The sequence below is a fragment of the Mercenaria mercenaria genome, chromosome 5 (assembly GCF_021730395.1).
Source record: "Mercenaria mercenaria strain notata chromosome 5, MADL_Memer_1, whole genome shotgun sequence".
NCBI lineage: Eukaryota > Metazoa > Mollusca > Bivalvia > Venerida > Veneridae > Mercenaria > Mercenaria mercenaria.
The window spans coordinates 5,943,185-5,967,263 of record NC_069365.1 but is presented as its reverse complement, the minus strand read 5'-3'; the positions used below and the strand labels follow the sequence as shown (position 1 = coordinate 5,967,263).

At 35.5% G+C, this 24,079-nt stretch overlaps 1 protein-coding gene across 2 annotated transcripts; it reads left to right on the top strand.

Annotated features, from left to right (window-relative positions):
- Positions 1-2,812: 2,812 nt before the first annotated feature.
- Positions 2,813-22,094, top strand: LOC123556346 (uncharacterized). 2 transcript variants are annotated; one of them, XM_053542569.1, is made up of 6 exons: positions 2,813-3,146; positions 5,884-6,491; positions 7,121-7,279; positions 7,835-8,119; positions 8,349-8,439; positions 16,564-22,094. In XM_053542569.1, the coding sequence occupies exons 2-6, from the start codon at positions 5,931-5,933 to the stop codon at positions 19,293-19,295; spliced, it is 3,828 nt and encodes a 1,275-aa protein (XP_053398544.1). In that variant the 5' UTR covers positions 2,813-3,146; positions 5,884-5,930; the 3' UTR covers positions 19,296-22,094. The 2 variants fall into 2 exon arrangements, with proteins under 2 accessions (XP_053398544.1, XP_045202914.2); XM_045346979.2 differs by lacking the exon at positions 2,813-3,146 and adding an exon at positions 3,182-3,428.
- The last annotated feature ends 1,985 nt before the right edge of the window (positions 22,095-24,079 follow it).

Sequence of the window (24,079 nt, the reverse complement as noted above, 5' to 3'; positions counted from 1 at the left end):
CTGATGTAGCTCATCCAGGCAGAATTCTGGTTGCAACTTCATCGAAACGAAAATCGTAAAAGATGACAAACTGTCGGCAAAACTTTTAATATTTTCAAATAAATCTTCATCGTGTGATTCATCTCCATCGTGTGTTTCATATCATAATTGTTCCGAAATACCGTGCTTTCAGATATCAAACGTGTCAGAGTTGCTAACAAGTCCGGTGTCATACTAATTTAAATTCCAGTATATCTGATTTGAAGACGGTAAGACATTTTATGATCGAAATAATGTTTGAACAATCTAGACGTGAAGATTATAGTACATAAATTTTAAAATAAAATACATATTATACACTTGAAAGGCTTGTAAAATATAAATGGCAAATTAAAAAAATACATTTTTCGGGAGTCATGTAGTATTGCATGGCCATCCCCGCGCTGAAGCCAAAGTTTCATATAAAAGGCGGAGCCTCGTTACTGCTTATGAAAAGAGTATATAATCTAGGCAATATAACAAAATAAAGCTATGAACAAGTGTGATTATTTTTATTTTTATTTTCAGCCTAAAATTCCATCTTTAAGAGCAAGGTTATTGTTACAGCGACTGAAATGCCCTGTTGGAACGCTATGTTGAAATTTAATTGAATCCAATAAAATATACATTCAAAAGACCTGACGTTTTATTAAGTTTACATGGTAAAAGTTGTGCGCCAGCAGATTCGACATTGAATTCAATCAGTAAGTGCAGAATCGTGCTCTTTCATTTGAAAAAAAGTCACTGCCGATTACAAAATATTTGTTGTAAAACAGTATTCAACAACAATGAAGATTAAACACATGTTGAAACTGCAAGAAATCTTTTCTTTCAACCAGTATATCTGATTTGAAGAAAGTAAGACATTTTATGATCGAAATAATGGTTTGAAAAAATCTAGACAGCAAGATGTTTGTTTCTGGGAAGCTGAAAATATGTGTGATGGTGTGAGGGACTGGTGTGAAGATTATAGTACATAAATTTTAAAATAAAATACATAATGTTATTATACCCTTGAAAGGCTTGTAAAATATAAGTGGCAAATTAAAAAAAAAAAAACTTTTTTCGGGAGTCAAGTAGTATTACATGGCCATCCCCGCGCTGAAGCCAAAGTTTCATATAAAAGGCGGAGCCTCGTTACTGCTTATAAAAAGAGTATAAAATCTAGGCAATATAAGAAAATAAAGCTATGAACAAGTGTGATTTTTTTTTTTTTTTTTTTTTTTCATATATGAAAGTAATCTTATATTTCGATTAGAATTTCACGATCGTCTAGATCAAATGCCTGTGTTAGTTTGGCGACCTGTGGAATTTCAACGTTTTCCTATTTTATGAATACGAGTAAATTCGAAAGAATTGTAAAACATAAACATTTTGACGTAAATATTTTTTGTTTAAAATCTTTATTTTTAATAATGTAGTCTGAAAGAGAAATATTTACAATTACAACATAATTTCATAAGTCAGTAAGAGTTAAGATAATTCTATACATGCATTCTCTAATAGCGGATTCAGGGCGGAGAACTGAATATTAGATTTCAAAGCAATATTCACTTAAAAATATAGACTTGGAAATTTAAACTTTTTTCTACTTATGAACGTTGTTTTGTAGAACAAGTAGTTCGTTGTGATCTTGATTTTACCAAAATTAATTTTATTGGTAAGCCTTTTATTTGAAAAGGGGTATAAAATACATACAATCTGGAAAAACGACTACACTTGACAATGTCAAGACTTTATTAGAGTAGTTGACTTCGAAGTACTCTCTAATTCACTTGTGGATTCAGAAAAAAATGTGTTCAGTCTGCTGAAATATCTACATCTCTGTGTAGACGTTTCTTGAAAAATATCCTAAAACAGTTACAGCAAAATTTAATGAAAATATTTGTTAGGAAAGAAAACTGCAAGAAGTCTTTTCTTTCAACCAACCGGTTGTTTTTTTTCCGGGTGGGGGGGGGGGGGGACTGACTGGGGAAAAATCTGACCGTTACACCGGGCCTATCTGAAGTACACTGATGTGCGCCGGTCCTGAGAGATACACGGGGGAGGAAGTGTTACACGAAAGACGGAGTTCTTCTGATAACCTGTCATGTTTTCTTCTGATAACTGTAACGGAGTTCCTGGAAATCGTTACAGAGTTCTTCTGATATCTGTATGACAAAACAAGGAATCGGTCGACAAAATCGTAATTATTTATCTTAAAAAAAGAGAGAATGGGGTGTAAAACTAAAGTTTGATGATCAAGGTTGCCTAGTGTTATCATAAGTGACATCTTCAGAGTTATCACCTGAACTCCGTAACATTTGAAAAATAGGGCATAAAATTGTTAGATAGTGGTTTATGTTTGCAACTTTGCACTAAAATTAGGCTATTGCGTGTGGTGAGGATGAAGAACGTGAATGAGTAGATTAATATGTATGAATAAGCAAACGATTTCGATATTTTACTCAAAATGTCATGATTTCAAAGAAGTGGCGCTGATTATAAGACTAAACAGTTTTTTCTGACGCATAGCACAAAACATTAGGCAAACTTGATCATCAAACTTTAGTTTTATTACACCCTAGCTTTTCTATTTTCTTAAATTTAAATAATCACTATTTTATTGACCGATTCCTTGTTTTGTCATACAGATATCAGAAGAACTCTGTAACTTTTTCCAGGAACTCCGTAACAGTTATCAGAAGAACTCCGTCTTTCGTGTAACACTTCCTCCCCCGTGAGATAGGCAAAGTGGCAAATCATATATATGTTCGTGATACAAAATCGCTTTAACATCTGAACATTTGGGGTTAATAACGGATGAAACATACTGCAAGAAATATTTTGCTAACTTATTTTGAAAAGATCTGAATAGAAAATCAAATAAATGGAAATTTATCTTTTTTATTTGCAGTTCACGTGACCGGCGTACGCCGAAGCGTTGGTTTATTATTAAAAATTATTTTCTTGCTTCTTGCCGCTCACGTGGTTGGCCCTATATGATGCAAAGTACCAGACTCTCACGCTACCCCATACCCACCACAATCCGAAATCCTGGATCCGTCCCTGTCATGTTCGTATATTTTGTGTGTGTCCTGGTTATATTATGCGTTAAACTCTGATGATATAGGATATGAAGCGTGAAGGTAGGTCACAGTGTAATGTCGTCCATTTTGAATAGTGTAGATCTACAAAGTATAATGTACTTTACAGGAATGTTTTAGATATTTGTCGTTAAATGTATTTATTTTAAAATTGAAATCATCATGCACAAATTATATAGAGCGCTAATTTGGATTTTTATCTTTTTCCACTGCTAGACATGATTGTATAATACAAGTAAAATGTGACATGTAGCTTCTATTTCCCCTAACGCTCAATGTATATAGTTCAATATGGCTTCAAGATAATCCCATCAATATATTCAGGTAAGTGATTATTTTACAAACTAATACTTGCTTTTATACCAGAACATACTATACAAACAATAAGATCAGAGACAATTTACTTGATCTGTGCCATCTCGTTCTGATGTCTGGCGGGGGTCCAACACGTCTAGTCAGGAATTTGTCGTTTTGCTGCTGATTTCACAATAGACCTTTCGACGTAAATGGAAATGTACACGTATCTCAATTTCGAGGGGTTTTCTCAAAACACTGGACAGAACATAATTTTGAATAGCAATATTTCTAAGTAATAATTCAGCGAGTTTACATACAAGGTCAAAACGTAATAAAAGTCTGGCACAAACGAACCATACAAGCAAGATCAGGTCTTCCTTGGGTTGTCTAATGACTGTGAGACTTTGAGTAATATGATATTTATCGTTGTCTAGAGAAAGGAGATATGTCCACTTGATGCTGATGATTTATAAAGTTTTATTGAATAGAATGAGAACTGTAAAAAGGAGCTGAATACGACAGTTATTTTGAAGGATTAATAAACGTACGGACGGATACCGTATGTCTCCAGCATCCAGGGAATGAAACTCTACTGGCGGTAGCTCTGTCCGATTTAACAAATAGGGGACGACCATTAGAAAATTAGAGGAGCTTGAGTTTGCAGATGTTTTTCTCAGACTCGTTTCACCATTTATGCAATAGAAAACGCGGTCCAAATAATCTGTTTACACAAAATAAATTTTCCAATCATAATTTTACTAATTATTATTGCGTAAACGTTTAGGCACATAGGAAAAAAGTAACATACCAGATACATGTCTATAGTTTGAAAAATCAACATAATTACTGCACGAGAAGCAATACAAAATATCTTATTAAAGGTGGTAGGATATTCTTGCTGGAAAGTCCGAATACAACAGTATTGTCTGGAGAACAGAATAGATACTTGAAGTTATTACGAGCGAAGTGAACGTATTTGTTGTTGAATATTCTATGATATCCTTAAATATATAGAAGCTAGATTATAACATTTGTATTTTAAACTGACCTTAGCCGGGAGGCAGTAGGATATGTTAAATGCTGTAATATATAAGCAAAATGTCTAAGAATAGACGAGTAGAATGTAGGAAACGGAATTACAAGTATTTATTTACTTTTCTGATAGGTATTTTCTAGTGGTCGTCGCTTTTTAGTATAGATATGAATAGTTCGATTGCTCCAAGTCAGATATGAAATAAGGTTGTGACTACAAATTTTAAGAAACATTCCACACTAGATGACATAACTACGGATCGATTTTCTGAGTTCGGGCTGAAGAAGAGGCAAATATATTCGATTATTGTAGAATAATTTATGTATTTAGAATCTTTCAATATTCAATATAGCGATAAGCAAGATCGTTTCTTAGCGTGGTCAATTTCAGTTGTGCCATGACTATGAGACTTGGCATTTATATAAATTCATTGTTGAATTGAGAAAGTCCCCCACTTTTGACCGAAGTACATTATACGTTTACGCAGTGGTATACACAATACATTAACGCCGAAAAGGTCGAATAAAAGTTTAGGCAAGTAATCAAATTGTAACTAAAGTTATAACAAAAGAATTTAATTGACTCGGCTGAGTGATTACGCTTGAAGACATTTCGCCAACTCACACACTAACACTTGTCGTTTTGGGGCTCACTATTTTATTTGTGATATCGGTGTGCTTATTTGTCAGTCTAACGTGTTAGTGTTTTGGTGCCTTCTAACGCAAAAGCACGCAGAACAATTTTTCAGAAAACAAACATTTGACTATGCTTTCGTTTTATATATTCATAGACCATTAAATTGCCATCTGAAAAATGAAATGTCGTTTACTTTGCCTAAAAGTTATATTGAATTGCACACAGTTATCTCGAGTCATTTCCAGGTATTCCGAAATTATATTGCTGATTTTCATTCATATCATTGTATAAGTCTACATCTTTAAATGCGCTTCAAAATGCCATTGAACAAACAAGTAGTCAGTGTAACACATTATAGCTGCAAATGATTCGGAAATTTCGGAAGACTTGTCTCAGTAAGCGTCTATGCAACGTTTTGCACATTGTAAACAAACAAAAAAAAAGACCGATGGGTTGATTTGGTTTACATTTGCCTCTGTTAGGGCTGGCTGAACAGAGAAAATAAATAAGTTAACGAGATAGTTTTGTAAATATCAAGCGGTCATACAGTTACAATTATTTAAGTACCATGAGAATTGAGTATGACATCTAACACTTTAATATGAAATATGCAGGAAGTAACTGCTTGACATTTTCTAAAACGATTGTGAGTATCTTTAAGAGATATGTTATACACGTTCTAGAAGAAAATAACTTAAAGCACATCGTTCGTAAACATGCATTTTCAATGTTAATTTTGATGAGTTGCAGGCATATCGATTCCCTATTTAGGCAGTGCCTTATTTCAAATTGTTAAATTATATATTTATTTAGATTGAGAATGCATTAGAGCAAAGGCATGTAATGAACAACAAAGAAGCATGACGCATTCATTGCAGTTAAAAAATCGTAAATACAGAAACTGGGTCAGAGCAGGACTGGGTTTAAAGTATGTCAAGGACGGACTGTTAGATTTTGTGGATAATAATCTTAAACAAATACACAATGACAGTATCTGTAATGTAAGATCGAAATACGGATTGACGTCAGAAATTTGCACCAGCTGTCTACTGAGGAATATTCAACCGGATCACGTGAGAGATTCTAACAAGCAGTGTCCTCTCCGGCATGGGAACTGCAACTGCCAGTATCCACGTGGAAAGAATAAATGTCCATATAACATATGCAGTGCAATATACGACAATATCGTAACGCTTCATGCTTCTTCACCCCCTGTTCCTTGCTGGAAAAACACAAATGCTCAGTTATGGTGCACAAGTTATTTCGAGTTTGGAAAATGTTTCATCAACGCGCATGGATATGCTAACAAAACTTCGATCTCTGAAATTGACTGTTCAGGGCTGCTGCATATCATTATTAACAACAAAGCTATTCATGGACATATACAGTGCACAATTACTGGAAATGACGTCTTCTCAAAGGTAATAAATATGTCATTACACCCACTCACCCCCATCCCTTCTCCGCCATCAGGTTAGGAGATGACTTGAAACGTCTTGTTTGCAAATTGATTAGGTTCGCATATCACGTTGACTGAATTTGATTCAAGTCATTCCTTTCTTTCCCAGTGAACCTAGAAAGCGCTGATCTATGTTTTAAAGGCACTGACCTCCAGAATTGGTTAAATAAAGATATTTTCCAGTCGTCGTAACCAGTAGCGCTATAGCTGAAGTAGTGAATAATGATTTCAAAATATAGATATAATCGAGACATTGGAGTAAAAGCGTGACAAACATCGTTTGAAGTAGTAGAAACAGCAAATTCTCATGTGTTTCCGTAACATTAAGTTTGTCAGTAATTAAGTTTTAAAGCCTTCTTGAGAACTATAGCATTTGTTTCAAGATATCTACAAAAAGATAATTTTTTGTTGTTGTTGTCGAACGATCTAGAGGCCAGTCGCTTTAATGTTTGAACGTGAATTCCTGCCAGAAACTTTTCTTTGAATTAATCTAAAAGCCCTCTCAAATGTAGAAAGTTTACAATTTTAAACAGTATCATTACTACGACAGTTGTCAATGTGCATTTTCATCTCTGTTTCTTATCTGAGCAGACAAGACAAGCCAGAAATGATATACTTCATTCTGGATCAATGGAGCTGGATGATGCAAAGGTTGATGGTTATATAGACGATATGGTGGCTCTGCTTCAGGATGGAAAAGAACTTAGTTCAAAGCCTGAATCAATTAATGCTGTAAAGCAACTGCTTAAGGTTAGAACATTGAAACATTATGTTTAAATTGTTTAATTCATAAAGTTAAGGAACTAATCTGTTTCAAATCTGAGTCAGAATGTTTGCATGAAATATATGTCTAATTAAGAAGTGGGATACCAGAGGTCAAAAACTATGTCACTAGGTCAAATCATTGAAAAAATTTGGTTAATGATCAACCTGATTTACATTAAACATGGCCAAAATGTATCTTTGGAATCTAGGCCAGTTTAGGTACTAGATTGTCGATATTAAGAATTAGGCCAGATGAGCGATACAGGACCTTCATGAATTTTAATGATCTGTAAACGTTTACAAAACATTACTTAGAAGCAGTAAGAAAACACTAACAGAGACATTAACGGTCAGTTTTCTATACGTTACTCCGTCAAACATAGCAAAGTCGTGGTTTAAGTCGGAAAAGGCGCTTATGTAAGTGATAATCATCTTTAAAATGTATAGTCTATTTTGATCTTAGTTGAGAAACTTTGTTGTCGGTCAGTTGGTTCACAAAACAACTTATCAGTTTTTATCAAATATGTTTATAAATTTCAGCTGAAAGAAAAGAATTTTTGTATTACTGATATCGACGAGGCTGAAATTATCAAGGATGCCCTGGATGCTGTGGAAAGAAAGAAACTGGAAGCGATTGAGGAGATCAAACAAATTTGTCAAGAACAGAGAAGTGAACTTGATGAAATTGTTAGTCAAGTTAGAAGCAACCCTGACGGAGGACACCAGGGTGATATTACGAAGCGTCTGACTGTCCTTGAAGGTGAATTGCTAAATTTTCGGAAGGATCACGACGACCTTAAAACTGATGTTGATTTATTACGACAGGTAATGATTATTATTTTGTCTCTTAAAGGAAAGATATTCGTGTACCTCGATAAATCATACCAGTACATGTTATTTTAGTAAAAGTGTTTTTCTTCAACATGGACTTTATTTTACAGAATCATATACACATTAACTAGTGTCAAGAAAAGAGGAGGTTTTGGGCTTCTTTGTTAAGTATCAAGTATGTTTAAATTATTCGTATCTAATCATGTGAACCAATGCTTTGCAGGAGATGTTAGACCTTAGGTTGCAAATTGAAAACCTTGACAGGACACAGATAGTTAAACAAGAAAGAAAAGAGCAGTTGGAGAGACGATCAGGTACATTTCTTTATTATAGCAATTAATATCACATTATTCCGGCTCGTCTCGGTAAGTAGGTAATATGATGTGCTTTTTGTTTGAAATCAGCCAAATCCTTGCATTTTCACAGTGGGAAAATGGACAACGGATATAGTCAAGAAAGTGATAAACCTATACACGCTTGAATTTGGAACACTGTACGATTTAAAAACATTTTAATATCTTGTGATGATATGAATCGAAGAGGTACAAATACATTGATCCTATGAAATGTACGACTGTAATGGGAATATGTCTCTTCTCTTATATAATGGCACAGTTCTCTGAAGGTGTACTAGGGATAAACAAAGCGAATACATAACTACACATGAGATAGCCTGTGGACTGAAGATAGTAACGATGTATGTGATAATGATAATCCGTTAAATACAGATATGATTTCGACGTTGTCTTTGTCAACGGATGAGAGAGAAACTGTTCTAAGTGCTTCTTTTTCTATATGTACTTAGAACAATTTCGCTCTGACCCCTCCATATGTTCGTCTGTCGTTTCATCCGTTTGTCTATTTGTTCATCCTTCCAAAGCAATATGCAACGTTCGGTCAAATTGATGTCGCATACACAGATACTTGGGCTTCTGATAGTCTGAGCTACTTTTCTTTGTTTCTAATGCAATTTTAACATAGAATGGTTTACATATTTTCTTTAAACACAAAAGTAAGTATACTTTTATTTCAAATCAGTTAAAATATGGTTAAACAGTATTGTGTTCATATAGAATTAGTTAACCTTTTTCGAGCATCAAATTTCGACTCGCAAATGTTATACAGTTTTGGTTACCATAACCTAACCGGCGGTTCTTTTTTATTTTATTCTGGTCACGACCATTTTATCAGAGATCCAAAACAGTAATATAATAACATCTCTGAAGCTGATTTTTAGGTAATTCAAAGATAATTGAAAATAAATCACTTTAAATATGTTTCCTCTTTAAGTAAATTATTTGCTTAGGTGTGCTTGGCTGATTGACTAGTAACCTAGTAATCTGCAAAGTCTGAATTAAAAAATATCGGCGAGTCGAAAGTTCAAGATTTTGAAGGGTTTTGTATCTTGTAGTCACCGATGCTTTGATTGTCCATGTTGACATTTTTAAATATTATCCTACACTGACTTAACTTGTTAGGTTTTGAAAGCTATGCCCTTATAATGAGTCAAATGAAATAAAAAAAAATTGGAAATGATGTATCATAGGGTCCAGATCCTCTCATCTGGCCTGCCGTACCAAAGTGTCTGTGATTACATAGGTGTACATGATTAACCTTGGAAATTGTATGTGCTGTTTACGCTATTAGCGCATTTTTGACGTTTAATGATTGAAAAAAACTATTTTCAGCGGTTACTAGTAGATCCATCCGTCTTTCCGTTCGCCCTGAGCCGAACTTAAGATTTAAATCTATTTTTGAACAAATGATAACTTGTCTAGGGAAAAGTATTTCAAGTTTTAATCGTTTTTACCGAGGAAACAAAATGCACGACCCTTCTAAGTTACGTGGTGTTCTTTGTAAATCATCTCAGTGTTGTTATATTGCCTGGTCCTTCGGGATTTCAACTCATTTAGATTTGAAGATTGAATACTGCTTAAGCCGGTGCTAGGGGGCGTAGGCAGTGTTGCATTTTCCATTACTGCTCATGAATAGACTCAATCAAACCGAGCCTGCAATTTTCACTGTTTGCCTTGTTCTCTGTGCTTCCGGGGGATCTACTTTCCAGATTATATTTTTGGTACATTTGAAGCTTTTCCGAAAACCATGTTTTGCGTTTTTGGTCAATTGGACCGATGTTGCTGTTACATAGAACAGAAAAATGGTTTCTGCTTATTAACACCAGTGAGGACTTAGGTATTAGACAAACCTTGATATTTCAAGAATTCAAAAAGAACTGCCACCCTTAGAGGCCTTTAAAATAGTGTGTAGTTGATATCTGGATCTTGATGAATAGAGTCAAAATTCACGAAAAACACATTTTTCATGGCCTGCTATCTCGTAAGCATTACACATTCTACCATGACCAGCTAATAACCTACATACTTATACAGCAAATTCTATCTCGGGTTATTCTGCAATAAACCGACCTTGAACTATGCTGCGCTCCCACCGTATTTTGGCTATTCTGTTCTATTCTGTTCTTGTAAACTTCCCCCGTCCGTATCGATGGATAGTAATTTACGTTTGATGAAAATACTGCTCTAATTCTTGTCTAACGTTATTTGAAGTAAGTCGTGTAAGAATCGATATAATAATTTTTCGGCCTGAGTGACATATTTCTACGCATAAGAAATTCTACTCTACAAGAAACCTAATTTTGATACTTGTATTATTCCTTAAATATATTATAGTCCAAACATTAGTTCGAACACTGGTTTTATTTGTGGATACGGTAGATAAGCGTTAATACAACAAATCTTACATCTGGTAAAGAAAAATGAAGGCACATTTGTTTGTTTACTTATCACTTTTTATATCCGGTGTCCGTTTCCCAACCCTTATTCTGCGCAAACCATTGACAAGTGTGAGATCTATAAAGACTATAGGTCCCAATTAACCCAAAGAGACTCTTTTAAGTGCAAAGTGGTGTTTTTGTACAGTGGGTCGATGATATACGGTATATGTACTATGTTTTGCGTTTGGACTTTAATGTGAATTTAATTCGAGTCTAAATCAGGCTGGATCTTTTCAAAAGTAGTTTTCTTTCCAGATGTTTTAGCGGCAGTGTATCTTGGTTGGCCTTTTGAAGTCACTTATTCAGCATCGTTTGCAGGGTGGGATAGCTCTTAAAACAGAGGAAAGGCACTTTTCAAATAAAATGATATAATCAAAAACAAGATTCAAGTGTGGACTGGGTGGTTCCAATACTCCCGCTTTCATAGCTTTGGGTATTGTATAATCACCCCTTGGATATGGTGCCTGCTTTTTAATTTTGTCTTTTGGCAGTTCCTATGATATGCAGGCTCCATAACCTCAGACCCCCTTTCTAAATTCCAGTTTGTTTAGTTCTGCCCATTGTTTTCTCGTTTAGGGCAAACACATTAATTTAACTTGGGACCATAAGCCGCTTTTCAAGGAATTGCACACTAGTGTAGCATTGAAGGTTCCATGTGCACCGTCCTATGAACACATCTGCGGATGTCTCTAAATTGTTTTTTGTACTTTTAACATGTGTAAATGTCGAGTTCTGTTCAACCCGGGGCTAGAGGGTGTGGACGATAGCATGCTTTTCCACTACCGTCCATGAACAGGCTCAATCAAACCGAGTCTGCAACATTTACGTTTTTTTGTTGTGTTGAGCGACTTGTGAAGTTTCCACTTTTTCCATTTTGTTATTTCCGGGGCTGACTATACACTATAATATGTGTCATTCTCATTGTCTTCTAACATTTTTCAAAATTTGGTCATAGCCATTAGCCACGGTCACTCTGATCAGTAGCATATTACACTAATGACTACCTTTCACAAAAGCTTTAAACTGTTCTTTTTTTTGCATTTGCGTCTTTGTTTAGCTAAAAACAAAGATAAACTGAAAAAGAAATATTTTTCATAGGAAAACGTTTGAAACACAGGACATACTACATTTTCTATCTTATCTTCAAAGAACTTATGGATGTTTATCTTTTTGAAACTGGTCAAGTTTGAAACTGGGTTATTTGAGGCCATTAGGTCAGATCATATAATAACTTTTATAACACTGTAGATGCCGCATTTTACTTGACCATCATAAACCCTAGTCAAAACGTTTATCCCAATACAATTAATGTACATTGGAAAAAGGCTACTTTGAGGTCAAGAAGTAGGTCACTAGGTCAAATATTAGATCAACCTTGTTAATACTGAATACTGTAAAGACCACATTTTCTGCTTGACTTTTATAACACTTTGTCAGGATGTTTGCCTCTATGAAACCTAGCAAGGTTGAGTTTACCTTAGGTCTTAAACTGGGCCACTAAGTCATGTCATAGAAAACCTTGTTCACACTCTAGAGCCACATTTTCTAGTTGATCGTGATTAATTATTGTCAGAATATTAAATTTTGTTTCTATGAAGTTTAGTTTAAAATGGTATACAATAAGGTCAAGAACTACGCCGCTAGTTCAAATAAATGAAAATATTTCTTAATACTCTTCAGATCATATTTTCAAAGTATTTGTCTGTACGGAATCTAGTTCAGTTTCAAAACTGGGTTATCTGAAGTCTTAAATTACGGCAATATGTCATATGGTAAGAAACAAACTTGTTATCACTGAGGCCACGTTTTTTGTTCCACCATCAAAGTTCTTTTTAGCTCTATTCGGAGAATAGGGGTGCTATTCTACTCGCCTCGTGCCGGCGTCGGCGTGAGCTTTCTTGGTTAAATGTTTTCGTCAACCTTTGCTTATATCTTACTGTAAATTCACATTAACATTGTTCAGCATGCAAACAAAGTATGTGTAGGGGTTGGACCCATTATTACCAAGGTCAAGGTCACCCAGGTGTTATATTTTTAGGATATTTTTAAGGTTAAAGTTTTTTGGCAACTTTTGTTTTTCTGTCATATCTTTGTTACTATTGCTTATACATAAACATTGTCCATCATACAAACAATGTGCAGGAGATGGGCCCATTATACATAAGGTCAATCATTATCTGCATGTCTGGTTACAATCCCCATAACTCTAATTGTATTTTTGACAGAATCATGCCCCTTTCATACTTTAAGTTTTTTGACAATCTTCGCTTTCTAGATATAACTTTAGTACAAAATTAGATAATGACTTGAATCTTAAAATATATCTTTATCATCATCATTTGCATGTGTGGTAACAACCCCCATAAGTCTGATTTGTATTTTTGACCAAATTATGCCCAGTTCATACTTAAATATTTTGACAAACTTCGTTTTCTGGACATAACTTTAACCCCTCCGAGTAGTAGGGTCTTTTTATACCTTGGTGTATCTTCCTTTTAAAGTAGAGGTCTCTTTTGAGACATAAATTCATTTTACTGTCAAATCGCCAAATAGTGAAGCGCGCTGTCTTACAGACAGCTTTTAACTCACCTGAGCACGAAGTATCTTCATAAACTTGGTCAGAATGTTAATCTTGATGATCTTTAGGTGAAGTTCTAATCTTGGTCATCTGGGGCCAAAAACTAGGTCACCAGATCAAATCAAAGGAATAGCTAGTTAACACTCTAGAGGCCACATTTATGACCATATCTTAATGACATTTGGTCAGAATGTTAATCTTAATGATCTTTAGGTCGTCGAATCTGGGTCAGGTAGAGACAGAAACTAGGTCACCAGGCTAAATCAAAGAAATAGCTAGTTAACACTCAAGAGGCCACATTTATGACCATATCTTAATGAAACTTAGCCAATGTTGATCTTAATGATCTTTACATCAATATTAAATCTGGGTCAGTCGGGGTCAAAAACTAGGTCACCAGGTCAGATCAAAGGAAAAGCTTGTTAACACTTTAGAAGCCACATTTACGACTGTATCTTTATGAAACTTGGTCAGAATGTTAACCTTGATGATCTTTAGGTCAAGTTCGAATCTGGGTCGTGTGGAATGTGACCTACTGACCTACGTTTTTGTTTTTTAAGATACAGCCTTGAAATTTGGATGACATGTACAGTTTAGCAAACCGATCTTAAAATTGATTTTCAGTGACCACGAATGTAACCTATTGACATACTTTCTTGTGCTTCTTTAAGATAAAGCCTTAAAATTTGGATGACATGAACAGTTTTGCATACTGATCTTACAACTGACTTTCAGTGACCATAAATATGAGTTACTGATCTGCTTTCTTAATGTTTTAGCATCAGTTTGACATTTGAAAACATGTAGCTTATATTACTCAGGTGAGCGATCTAGGGTCATCATGACCCTCTTGTTTAACATTCTAAACACAACATTGTATTCTTGGTCTTCTAAAAACTTCAGGATAATGTTAAAACTAAGTCACAAGGTCAAACCATTGAAAAACTTGATAAATGGTCTGCCTAATTTACATAAAGCATTGTGGGAATATTTGTCTCTTTCAAATGTTTCTGTGCATCTCTACGTGTGCGGAAATCTTATTTGAATTTGCTATCCAGGTTTCAGTTCAGAAATGCTCTAAGGTTAAACTTCCTTCAAAGATGACTGCTCCTTTTACTAAATCTCATGGCTGCAATATCCTGGGTTTTATTTTATATAGCGGGTGCACTTTGAAAATTATCTTGTCCGCAATTGAATTTCACACAATTGGTCCTTAGTTGACTCGCTGCTGGAATAGTTGATAGTCCAACTAAATGTACACGAGTCGCCATATTGTGATAATTTTTGAACAGGTCAATATATCTACACGTACAACAGAGGAAGGACCTTTCCCGCGACGATTCTACGCTGCGATTTTTAAATCGCATTTTAACTTTTAAAAACAAAAATATCAATGGTATTTTAAGATACCTGGAAAGAATATCCATTTTTTCCTTCCATTCAGTTGATGTTTATGTCAATAAATAGCAAAACACGAGTTTGTCACTGTTTTAAACAAAGCATCCTAAAGTTTACATGACTCCGTTTCGTGTCATGTGATCGATAACGACCAACCGCACTGTACTAAGTGTAATAGCGGACCGGTAAAGGGGTAACCAGGTAGCCAAATGAAACATGATAGTGTTTATGCTTTATTAAACATGTTTAACTGCTATGTTTAAACCATAAAATGATTCAGTTTTACGATTTCATCGTTTAAGTATATTGCCTGAACGTGTTTTTACCTGAATGTATTTACACCAAACAAAAGGTCCTAATACTGGTTTTGACGTACATCTTTTTGGAGAAGGATTCTATCCTATCACGAAAATATCTCAGAATCAGTTCTGACATCAAATAATTTGGACTAGAATAAAACGGTTAAACCGTATCCCCAGTGAAACATGTTAGTGATATGCAACAAAAGTGAGCAAACTAGGGCCATCATGGTCCGCATGTTATATATATGTTTTACATCATTGCAAAACAAATTTGCAAGAATTGATGAAATAAAAGGATTAGTGGTTTTTATGCTTCCCAAAGGGGAAGCATGAAGTCGCTGCTTCGTCCGTCCGTCCCACATTTCTTGTCCGTGATATTTCACAGCAGTCACTGGTTTGAATTTAGAAAAACTTCATAGGAAGCTGCTCTATCAAGAGATGCGCATTTTATCTTCTTGTTCCGGTTGGATGATTTTTCACAGAGTCATTGCCCTTTGATTATTTAACAGTGGTATACTATAGTTCAATTATTGTCCGGAGTATTTCTCAGGAACCACAGGTTGGAATTTAGCCATACTTCATAGGTAGCTTCACTATCAAAAGAGATGCGCATATTATCTTCGTGTTTCGGTTTGATGATTTTTCACCCAGTAATGGTCCTTTGATTATTCAAAAACAGTATACTATAGTACAATTCTTGTTCGGGATATTTCTCAGTAACCACGTACTGGTTAGAATTTAGAGAAACTTCATATGAAGCTTCACTATCAAGAGGAAATGCGCATATTATTTTCGTGTTCTGGTCGGATGATTTTTCATTGAGTTATTGCCCTTTGATTACTCAACAATAGTATACAGTAGTACAATTCTTGTTCGGAGTATTTCTCAGGAACCACCGGTTGGAATTTAGCCATACTTCATATCAAGAGGAGATGTGCCTGTTATCTTCATGTTCCTGTTGGATAATTTTCACTGATTTATTGCCCTTTGATTATTCAACATTAGCAAAACATAGCGCCATCATAGTCCGGAATATTTCTCAACAACCACTGCCTGGAATTCAGCAAAAATTTGTAGTACGCTTCACTCTCAAGAGGAGATAAGCATATTTTCTTCATTATCCATTGGAATGAGTTTCCAATGAGATATTGCCTTTTAAACTGTATGTGCCCATTCAATGAATTCCATTTTTGCTGTTTTGATATACAAATTTCGGGGAGCATCCATCGGTTTTACCGATGTTTCTTTTTACAAAAAGTATGTATTTGCTACAGCCTATACTAAAGTCATTTTTCTTTAAGTATATTGATATTTCCATATTCTAATATCACATCACTAAAATTTACCCACTGAACGTTTATTGCAGAGTTTCAAAGGAGTCTGATCAAACTGTACAGAAATCATTGCACTAAAGTTTCGATTATGCCGACTTCTCCAGACGAGCAGGACATCCATATTGGAGATGTATATGTTACGCCATGGATGATGATGAATAATAAAACTGAGTTTTTTGATGATAATCCGGATGAAGACTCTGTGAGAAAGCCTAAACATACAGTCGTTCAGACGTACAAACAAATATTCAAGAATGGTGACTCAAAAATGAAAAGCATATACTTAGTTGGAGAGGCAGGCACAGGTAAAACTACCTTCTGTAGACACATGCTTGATGTATGGTGTCAAGCACATAGTGAGAACACGGCTACGCTGTCTGGCGATATTTTGGAAATGAAAGAGTTCGAATTTCTGTTTTTTATCTCGCTGAGACATGCTTACTCGGACAGTCATATAAATGATATGATAAATCATCAGTTGCTCATAGGTTGTGAAAATCCAGAAGTTTTTGCAGAAATTATAGAAAATGATTCAGACAGATGTCTTATTGTCCTGGATGGTCTTGATGAATGGAACCCACCAGCAGACACCGCACCATGCTCTCCCTACGAGACGCCTGGCCTTCCAAGAAGAGACCTCCGAAAGTCATACACAATTTTCACAACAACAAGAGAATGGAAAATTGGCGTGCTTCGTCTTACAGATAAGGACATAGAACAGCAAATCTCTTTGTTAGGCGTTGATGACAAGTCAATCGTTTTGATGGGGAAAAGGGTCGTACCTAGACTTAACAAAAGGTTTCACAGAAATAAATGCACAGATGAATTTTTGACTGAACTCAAACATTCAAATGTAACCGAGTTGAGATATATTCCAGTCATAGTGCAACAACTGATATGCACATGGCATGACGGAAACTCGTTAAGTAACTCAAGATGTAAAACTTACTGTTCCATGTTTGAAATGTTGCTAGGATGGAGTGAAAAGCGTGGAGCTTGCAACGCTAGCTTCCGGCAGCTGGAAGAAAACCTTCATACCCAGCTCAAAAAACGAGCAGAAAGAAATAAACTGACAGATTTAATACTTCCAAAATGTTTCAGTGGACACGAAAATTGTAAGATGTTCAAATTACTTCTGTACTTCTTCGGGGAATTGGCATACCACACTTTATTCTCTGAAAATGGACAAATGATGCTTTACTTCAATGAAGAATTTGCCGGCCAGTGTGGTATGTCAAAGGAGGAAATCGAGTTCGCACTGAAAATTGGAATACTAACCGAGGACAGACTGTTAAACTTCGCTGCAAAAGAAACTAGCAGGTTGATATCATTCAAGCACAAGTCATTCCAAGAGTTTCTTTGCGCCTGTTTTATTGCGATTCACGCAGTAAGTTCAAAGGAAAGAAGGTGGTTGCCTTTCTTTGGTGCGACCAAAAGTGGAGAATCTTCCAAGACAGTTTCCTTGATCACCCACATGTTTACACATGTGAACTCAACAGAGAAAATTCTTGAGAAGTCAAATATACTATTATTGCTTTCAGGATTATATCCTCCATTGTATGTACATATCGTAGAAAACGTCTACCAGAGAGTTTTAGAGGACCAAAGGTTACGCATATGTGCGGACATTGTCTCTGAAATGCCGAAAATACTGAATGATATACAAGAATTTATTTTCAAATGTGTAACTGAAAGGTTAAATAATGAAACAGAAAACACAACTGCCAAACTTGCTGATGTCATTGTGGATACAGAAGTGAATGGAAAAATGCTTGAATACATCGACCCATCCAAAGTTAGATCAATTTTCTTCAATGGCTTGTTTAACCGTTCAGATATGACAGAGTTCACAGCAACAGTTGGTGTACACGGTCGATTACAGTTGATTGACGCAAAACGACTGGACAGTAACACTACAATAATATTGATACATAATATCATTGAACAATCCTCCGATACTTTAGAAGTGGTTTCAATAAAGCATGCTCTATTCTACATCGAAAAGGAAATAGTCCATCTTTTTCCATGCATGCCAATGCTGCGATCGCTCCATCTGAAATACATTTTGTTGACAAGCCAACAACTCTCCATGTTGTTTTCAAATCTGTCCAAAGCAGAACACCTCTCCCAACTAGAGCTAAGTGACATTGAAGATGTTGAACCACAATTAGCCATTCAGAACTCTGTGGAATTGGCCAAACTGGAACATTTGGAAGCCTTGAAACTAGAAAAGATAAACTTTGAAATTAGAAATCTCAGGACAGCTAACCTTAGAGTATGCGAACTTCATTTTGTTGATCTAAGAAGAGTCAGCGCGGCAGTCAATGTTATTTGCTGCCTGCGAGGTGCCAGGAAGATAGAAACATTTGCTGTTGCTATATCCGGTGTGATAAAAGTTGAAGAAAAGGACATGTGTGAGATATCAAGCTGCTTAGTGAAAACTTTACCTTCTTTCCATAATTTAGCACAGCTGACAATAAGCAACCTGGACTTTTTCGACAAAGGTCTGATTTTAACAGGAAAGATGCGCTTAAAACATTTAACTCTTTGTTGCGTTACAATGACTTTTGATGCATGGACCAAGTTAATCTGCAGCTTGTTTTACCTGCCAAACTCGGTACAAGTGAATGTACAAGACTTAAAGTTAAAGCCGAAACTGCTGAAAGTGGTTGCTATGAAATACATTACAGACAATCGTGATAAGTTTGAGGTTATTCACAACAACCAGTATCAGATTTCTTTTAGGACAATTCAAAACAAATGAAAAATTAAACAAAGGAAGTGTTGTTACCAGACAATTCCCGAAGTGGAAGGAATTTGCTTCCGTATGTTTACAGTATGGTGGCTTTTTGGTAAACTAACAAAGAAAATGTACAAAATTTGGAAACTTAGCCCGAAAATACAAGAGACAGCAAGGATATAATTAATGTCGCGCAAACAATTAACAAATGAAGACGTAACAAACCCTCTCCTGGTCACCAGAAAACCAGTACGAAATACAGAATCGCATGTGGAAGCGAGAGTGGGAAAGATTCTGAATATTTTGAGCCTGTCGATTATTCTTATACCGATACTGAAGCACCTGTCATGCCTGCTACTTCTTCCTCAGTACCAAACGTGAATATATATACCTCACTGATATCGAATCTCTGGCTGATAGAATAACACATTTATCAGCAACGAAACTCATAAAATGAAATTAATGCTTTCCAATTTAAGTCTTTTATGATATCTGAGACTGTGCCCGGGGTCTTGCTATAATTGTTTGTTACAAATCTTAGGTTGACTGCCTGTTGTTATATAACTGAAATACTGTTTGAAAAGGTGTTAAACAAAAAAACAAGGAAAGAAGAGCTTGCAATACTCGGAATTTAGACACATCAGTACCCGTACAAGTATGGCAATAAATTTATACGTGTAGTTTAAATGTTCATGGTTCACTGTAATGAGTGTATTATTTAAACATGTGAAACTGCTAATCAAGAATAGCTAAATGGTATTTAAGCCAAATGCGAGTTGTTTCGAAATTTCTAAAGTAGTTTCATAAATAAATAGTAAATATTGAAAGTTCTATGTTGTATTTATTCATACAAACACAAATATTAAAATACTCATGACAAGGCCTTAAAGGGTTAGTCACGCAGAAGGAATTGACGCAAAATAATAATTATGGGTGCACATTAACTGTGGCAGAGTTTTGATAACGGTGAAGGGGCAGCAGGACAGACCGATCATGCCCATCTGAAGTGTCCCATAAACCTCAAAACAGAAAGTAAATAACAATATCTCCATGAGCAACAACTGGGAATAATAGATCCATATATTAATAGAAATAATTAAAGTGTAACAGTGCTTTAACTTAAGAAGTTCTAAACGAAAAACACTGGACATCAACTATATTAAATGCCTTAAGTACATATCTATTTTAATCTGGTAGATAACGTTGTTCATACACGTCAATTAATTCATCAGTGTTATTATAGTCCATAGTCCTTTTGGGATTAAGGAATCAATTCAATATATTTGGATAATAATAGTAGACGGGAGTGTAAGGGATGCTGCACATTTCATTACTTCTGGGCAAACACTCGAAGACTCCTGTATTTTTGCTTGAACGCATTTAAGGGCCTATTCCTCCAGAGCTTCGTCTTGCAGAGTTAGTTATTTAATATGTTCCACTTATAGTCATATCGAAAATAACAGAAATTACGCTACCTTCACAGCAAATTTATCTATTTATATCTGTATCTATTTTTTCACAGCATATTGATAATTCTCATCTTATGTACAATATCGCTCTATAAAATTAAGTTACAGCACCATGTGACAAAACAGATATACTGTCATGAAAAACTAGTTTTTCTCTCATATTCAAGTTGCAACAATTAACACCTGGTTTTTAAAAGAAACAGCATACTATTGTGCGTTTTAATCGACCTGGCGGGCGGAGTTTCGCAGCGGTCCACTGCATTATTGTGCAGGATATGTAGTATATTCTGCAACCTGATTTCTTATTCAGTGGCCATCTGCTTTACATTGTAACCAATGTAGCGTTGAATTTTAGTTGTTTGTTTGCTATACCTATTTTGTTCCTTTTTAGCTTACCTGTCACTGCGGTGGGCTTTTGTGATCGCTCTTCGTCCGTCCGTTCGTCCGTTCACAATTTCTTGTGAACACGATAGAGGGCACGTTTTGTAATCGATTTTAATCAAACTTGCACACAACTTGTATTGGTATAATACCTCGGTTCCTTTCGAAAACAGATCAGATCCCATCATGGGTTCCAGAGTTATGGCTCCTTAAAGGGCCAAAATTTGTTATTTCTGGCTTGTGAACACGATAGAGACCACATTTTGTAATCAACTTTTATCAATCTTGCACACAACTTTTATTGGCGTAATATATCGGTTCCTTTCGAAAACTGGCCTGATCCCATCATGAATTATGGCCCCTTAAAGGGTCAAAATTTGCTATTTTGGCTTTGAAGCCATATAGAGACTTCATTTATGGTTTGATTTGATACAAACTTGCATAGAATGTTAATCTTGATAACTTCTAGGCCACATTTGAAACTGGGTCATGTAAGGTCAAAAACTAGGTCAGTAGGTCAAATCAAAGGTAAAGCTTGTTAACATGCTAGAGGCCATATTTATCTTCATGAAACTTGGTCAGAATGACTATCTTGATGATTTGTAGGCCTAGTTATAAACTGGGTTATGTGGGGTCAAAAACTAGGTCACCCGGTCAAATCAAAATGAAAGTTTGTATACACTCTAGATGCCACTTCTTTGCTCCAATTTTTCTCGAAACTTTGCCTGAATGTATGTTTTTATAAAATATCGGACATGTACAAATCTGGTTTATGTGGGGTCAAAAACTAGGTCACTAGATCAAATCAAAGAAAATGCTTGTTTACACTCAAGAGGCCGCATTTTTGGTCCAATCTTAATGAAAATTTGTCTGAATATTTGTCTATGAAATCACGAGGTCAAACATGTTTACACTGTTATGGTGTGTTACTCAGGTGAGCGACCTAAGGCCATATTGGCCCTCTTGTTTGAGATTACCATTATTTACATCAGTCAGAGATCCGCCCCTACGCTCGATAACACCGAAATTTATTTTGTCAGTTGTGAAGTAAGTTCTCCTGTTGTTAGCATGCTGTTTTATTTTTCAATATCCAGGTGTGGTTGTATACACGCAATGTGATCATTTAAAATGTTTAGATGAGAATTTCAGGACAATAAATTATATCGATAGAAATATTGTTTTTCAATGACACCAAAATTATTATAGTTGATTGGGATCTTATTTTTTCACTGTAAAATAATCAAGACAAGTGAAATGTTGTTTTTTTTTCACAAATGACACCAGTTTCCTGCAACATCTTAAAACGTTTACAAAACCATATACAAACTGAATAAGAAGTAGAGCAAATCCTAAGTAAAAACGGAAAAAATCGTAATATATTTATGCTGGTTATGAACCTAATTACGCAAGTAGGTGATAACGTGAGAAGACTTTCTTAAGTTTGAAATATATCTGTAAAGTAGTGACAGTTTTCAAGAGAAACAGAAGTTCACCTGAGGAGAACCTTGGCCATCTGACCTTGCTTCTGACCAGGTTTGGTGAACATGCTTTAGTCAGTTTCATTAAAAAAATAGATGAAGTTTTTTTCACATTTTAGTAACACGGCCCTAAAACACATAATCAAGCTCAACAAGCTTAAGAGAGATCTAACCAAGAGTGCTACAGATTAAGTTTGGTCCATCAATTGGTTATGACATGAAGTTTTAATTTTAGCTCGGGTAGTCCATAAGAGGGGTCAAACAGAACATTAAAAAAAACTTAAATAAAGATCCATGTAAGGATGCTATAGACTAAGTTTGATTGAAGTTCATCAATTAATTTAATTTGGTTTTTTTAAGTCAGGGTGAGCTTTTGTGATCGTATTTTGTCCGTCGTACGTCGTCCGTTCACAATTTCTTGTGAACACGATACAGACCACATTTTACAATGGAATTTAATCAAACTTGCACACAATTTGTATTGACATAATATCCTTTCGAAAACGTGCCAGATCCCATCATGGGTTCCAGAGTTATGGCCAGTTAAAGAGCCAAAATTTGCTATTTTGGCTTTTGCAGCAATATAGAGACGTCATTTATGATTTGATTTGATACAAACTTGCAATATATCTTTAGCAACAATATATCTTGGATCACAAGATAAATCCGTCAGATCCAATCATAGGTTCCGGAGTTACGGCCCCTAAATGACCCCGGAATGGGCAAAATTTGTTTATTTTTACCTTGTGAACACGATAGAAGTGACATTTTACATCTGATTTTAACCACACTTACAGACAAGTCACAAAAAGATCTCGGCTTCTTTTGAAAACCAGCTAGATTCCATAATGGGTTCTAGAGTTACTGCCCCTTTCTACTGCCCCTGAAAGGGCAAAATTTTCTATTTTGGCCCTTTCAGCCATAAAGAGGGTTCATTCATGCTTTGATTTTGATACAAACTTGCACAGAATGTTTATCTTGATGACCTCTAGGCCAAGTTCGCAATTGGGTCATGTGGGGTCAAAAACTACGTCACCGGGTCAAATCAAAGGAAAAGCTTGTTAACACTCTTGAGGCCACATTTATGACCCTATCTTCATGAAACTTGGTCAATATATTTATCTTGATGATTCCTAGGCCAAGTTTGTAACTGGGTCATGTGAGGTCAAAAACTAGGTCACCCGATCAAATCAAAGGAAAAGCTTGTTGACACTCTAAAGACCATATTTATGATCCTATCTTCATGAAACTTGGTCAAGATATTTATCTTGATGATCCCAAGGCCAAGTTTAACAGGTGAGCGATATAGGTCAAAATGTATGTGCGTGGACTTTTTTTTTTTTTTTTGCTTATGGCGAGTCAATTTTCAACATTTTCTAACGACTCGAAAACACCTGGGCTTTAGCACGACATGTCAGCTTTTCATCTATGAAAACATATTTGAACTCGGATTAAACACAAATCCCACAGAGGTCCGTAA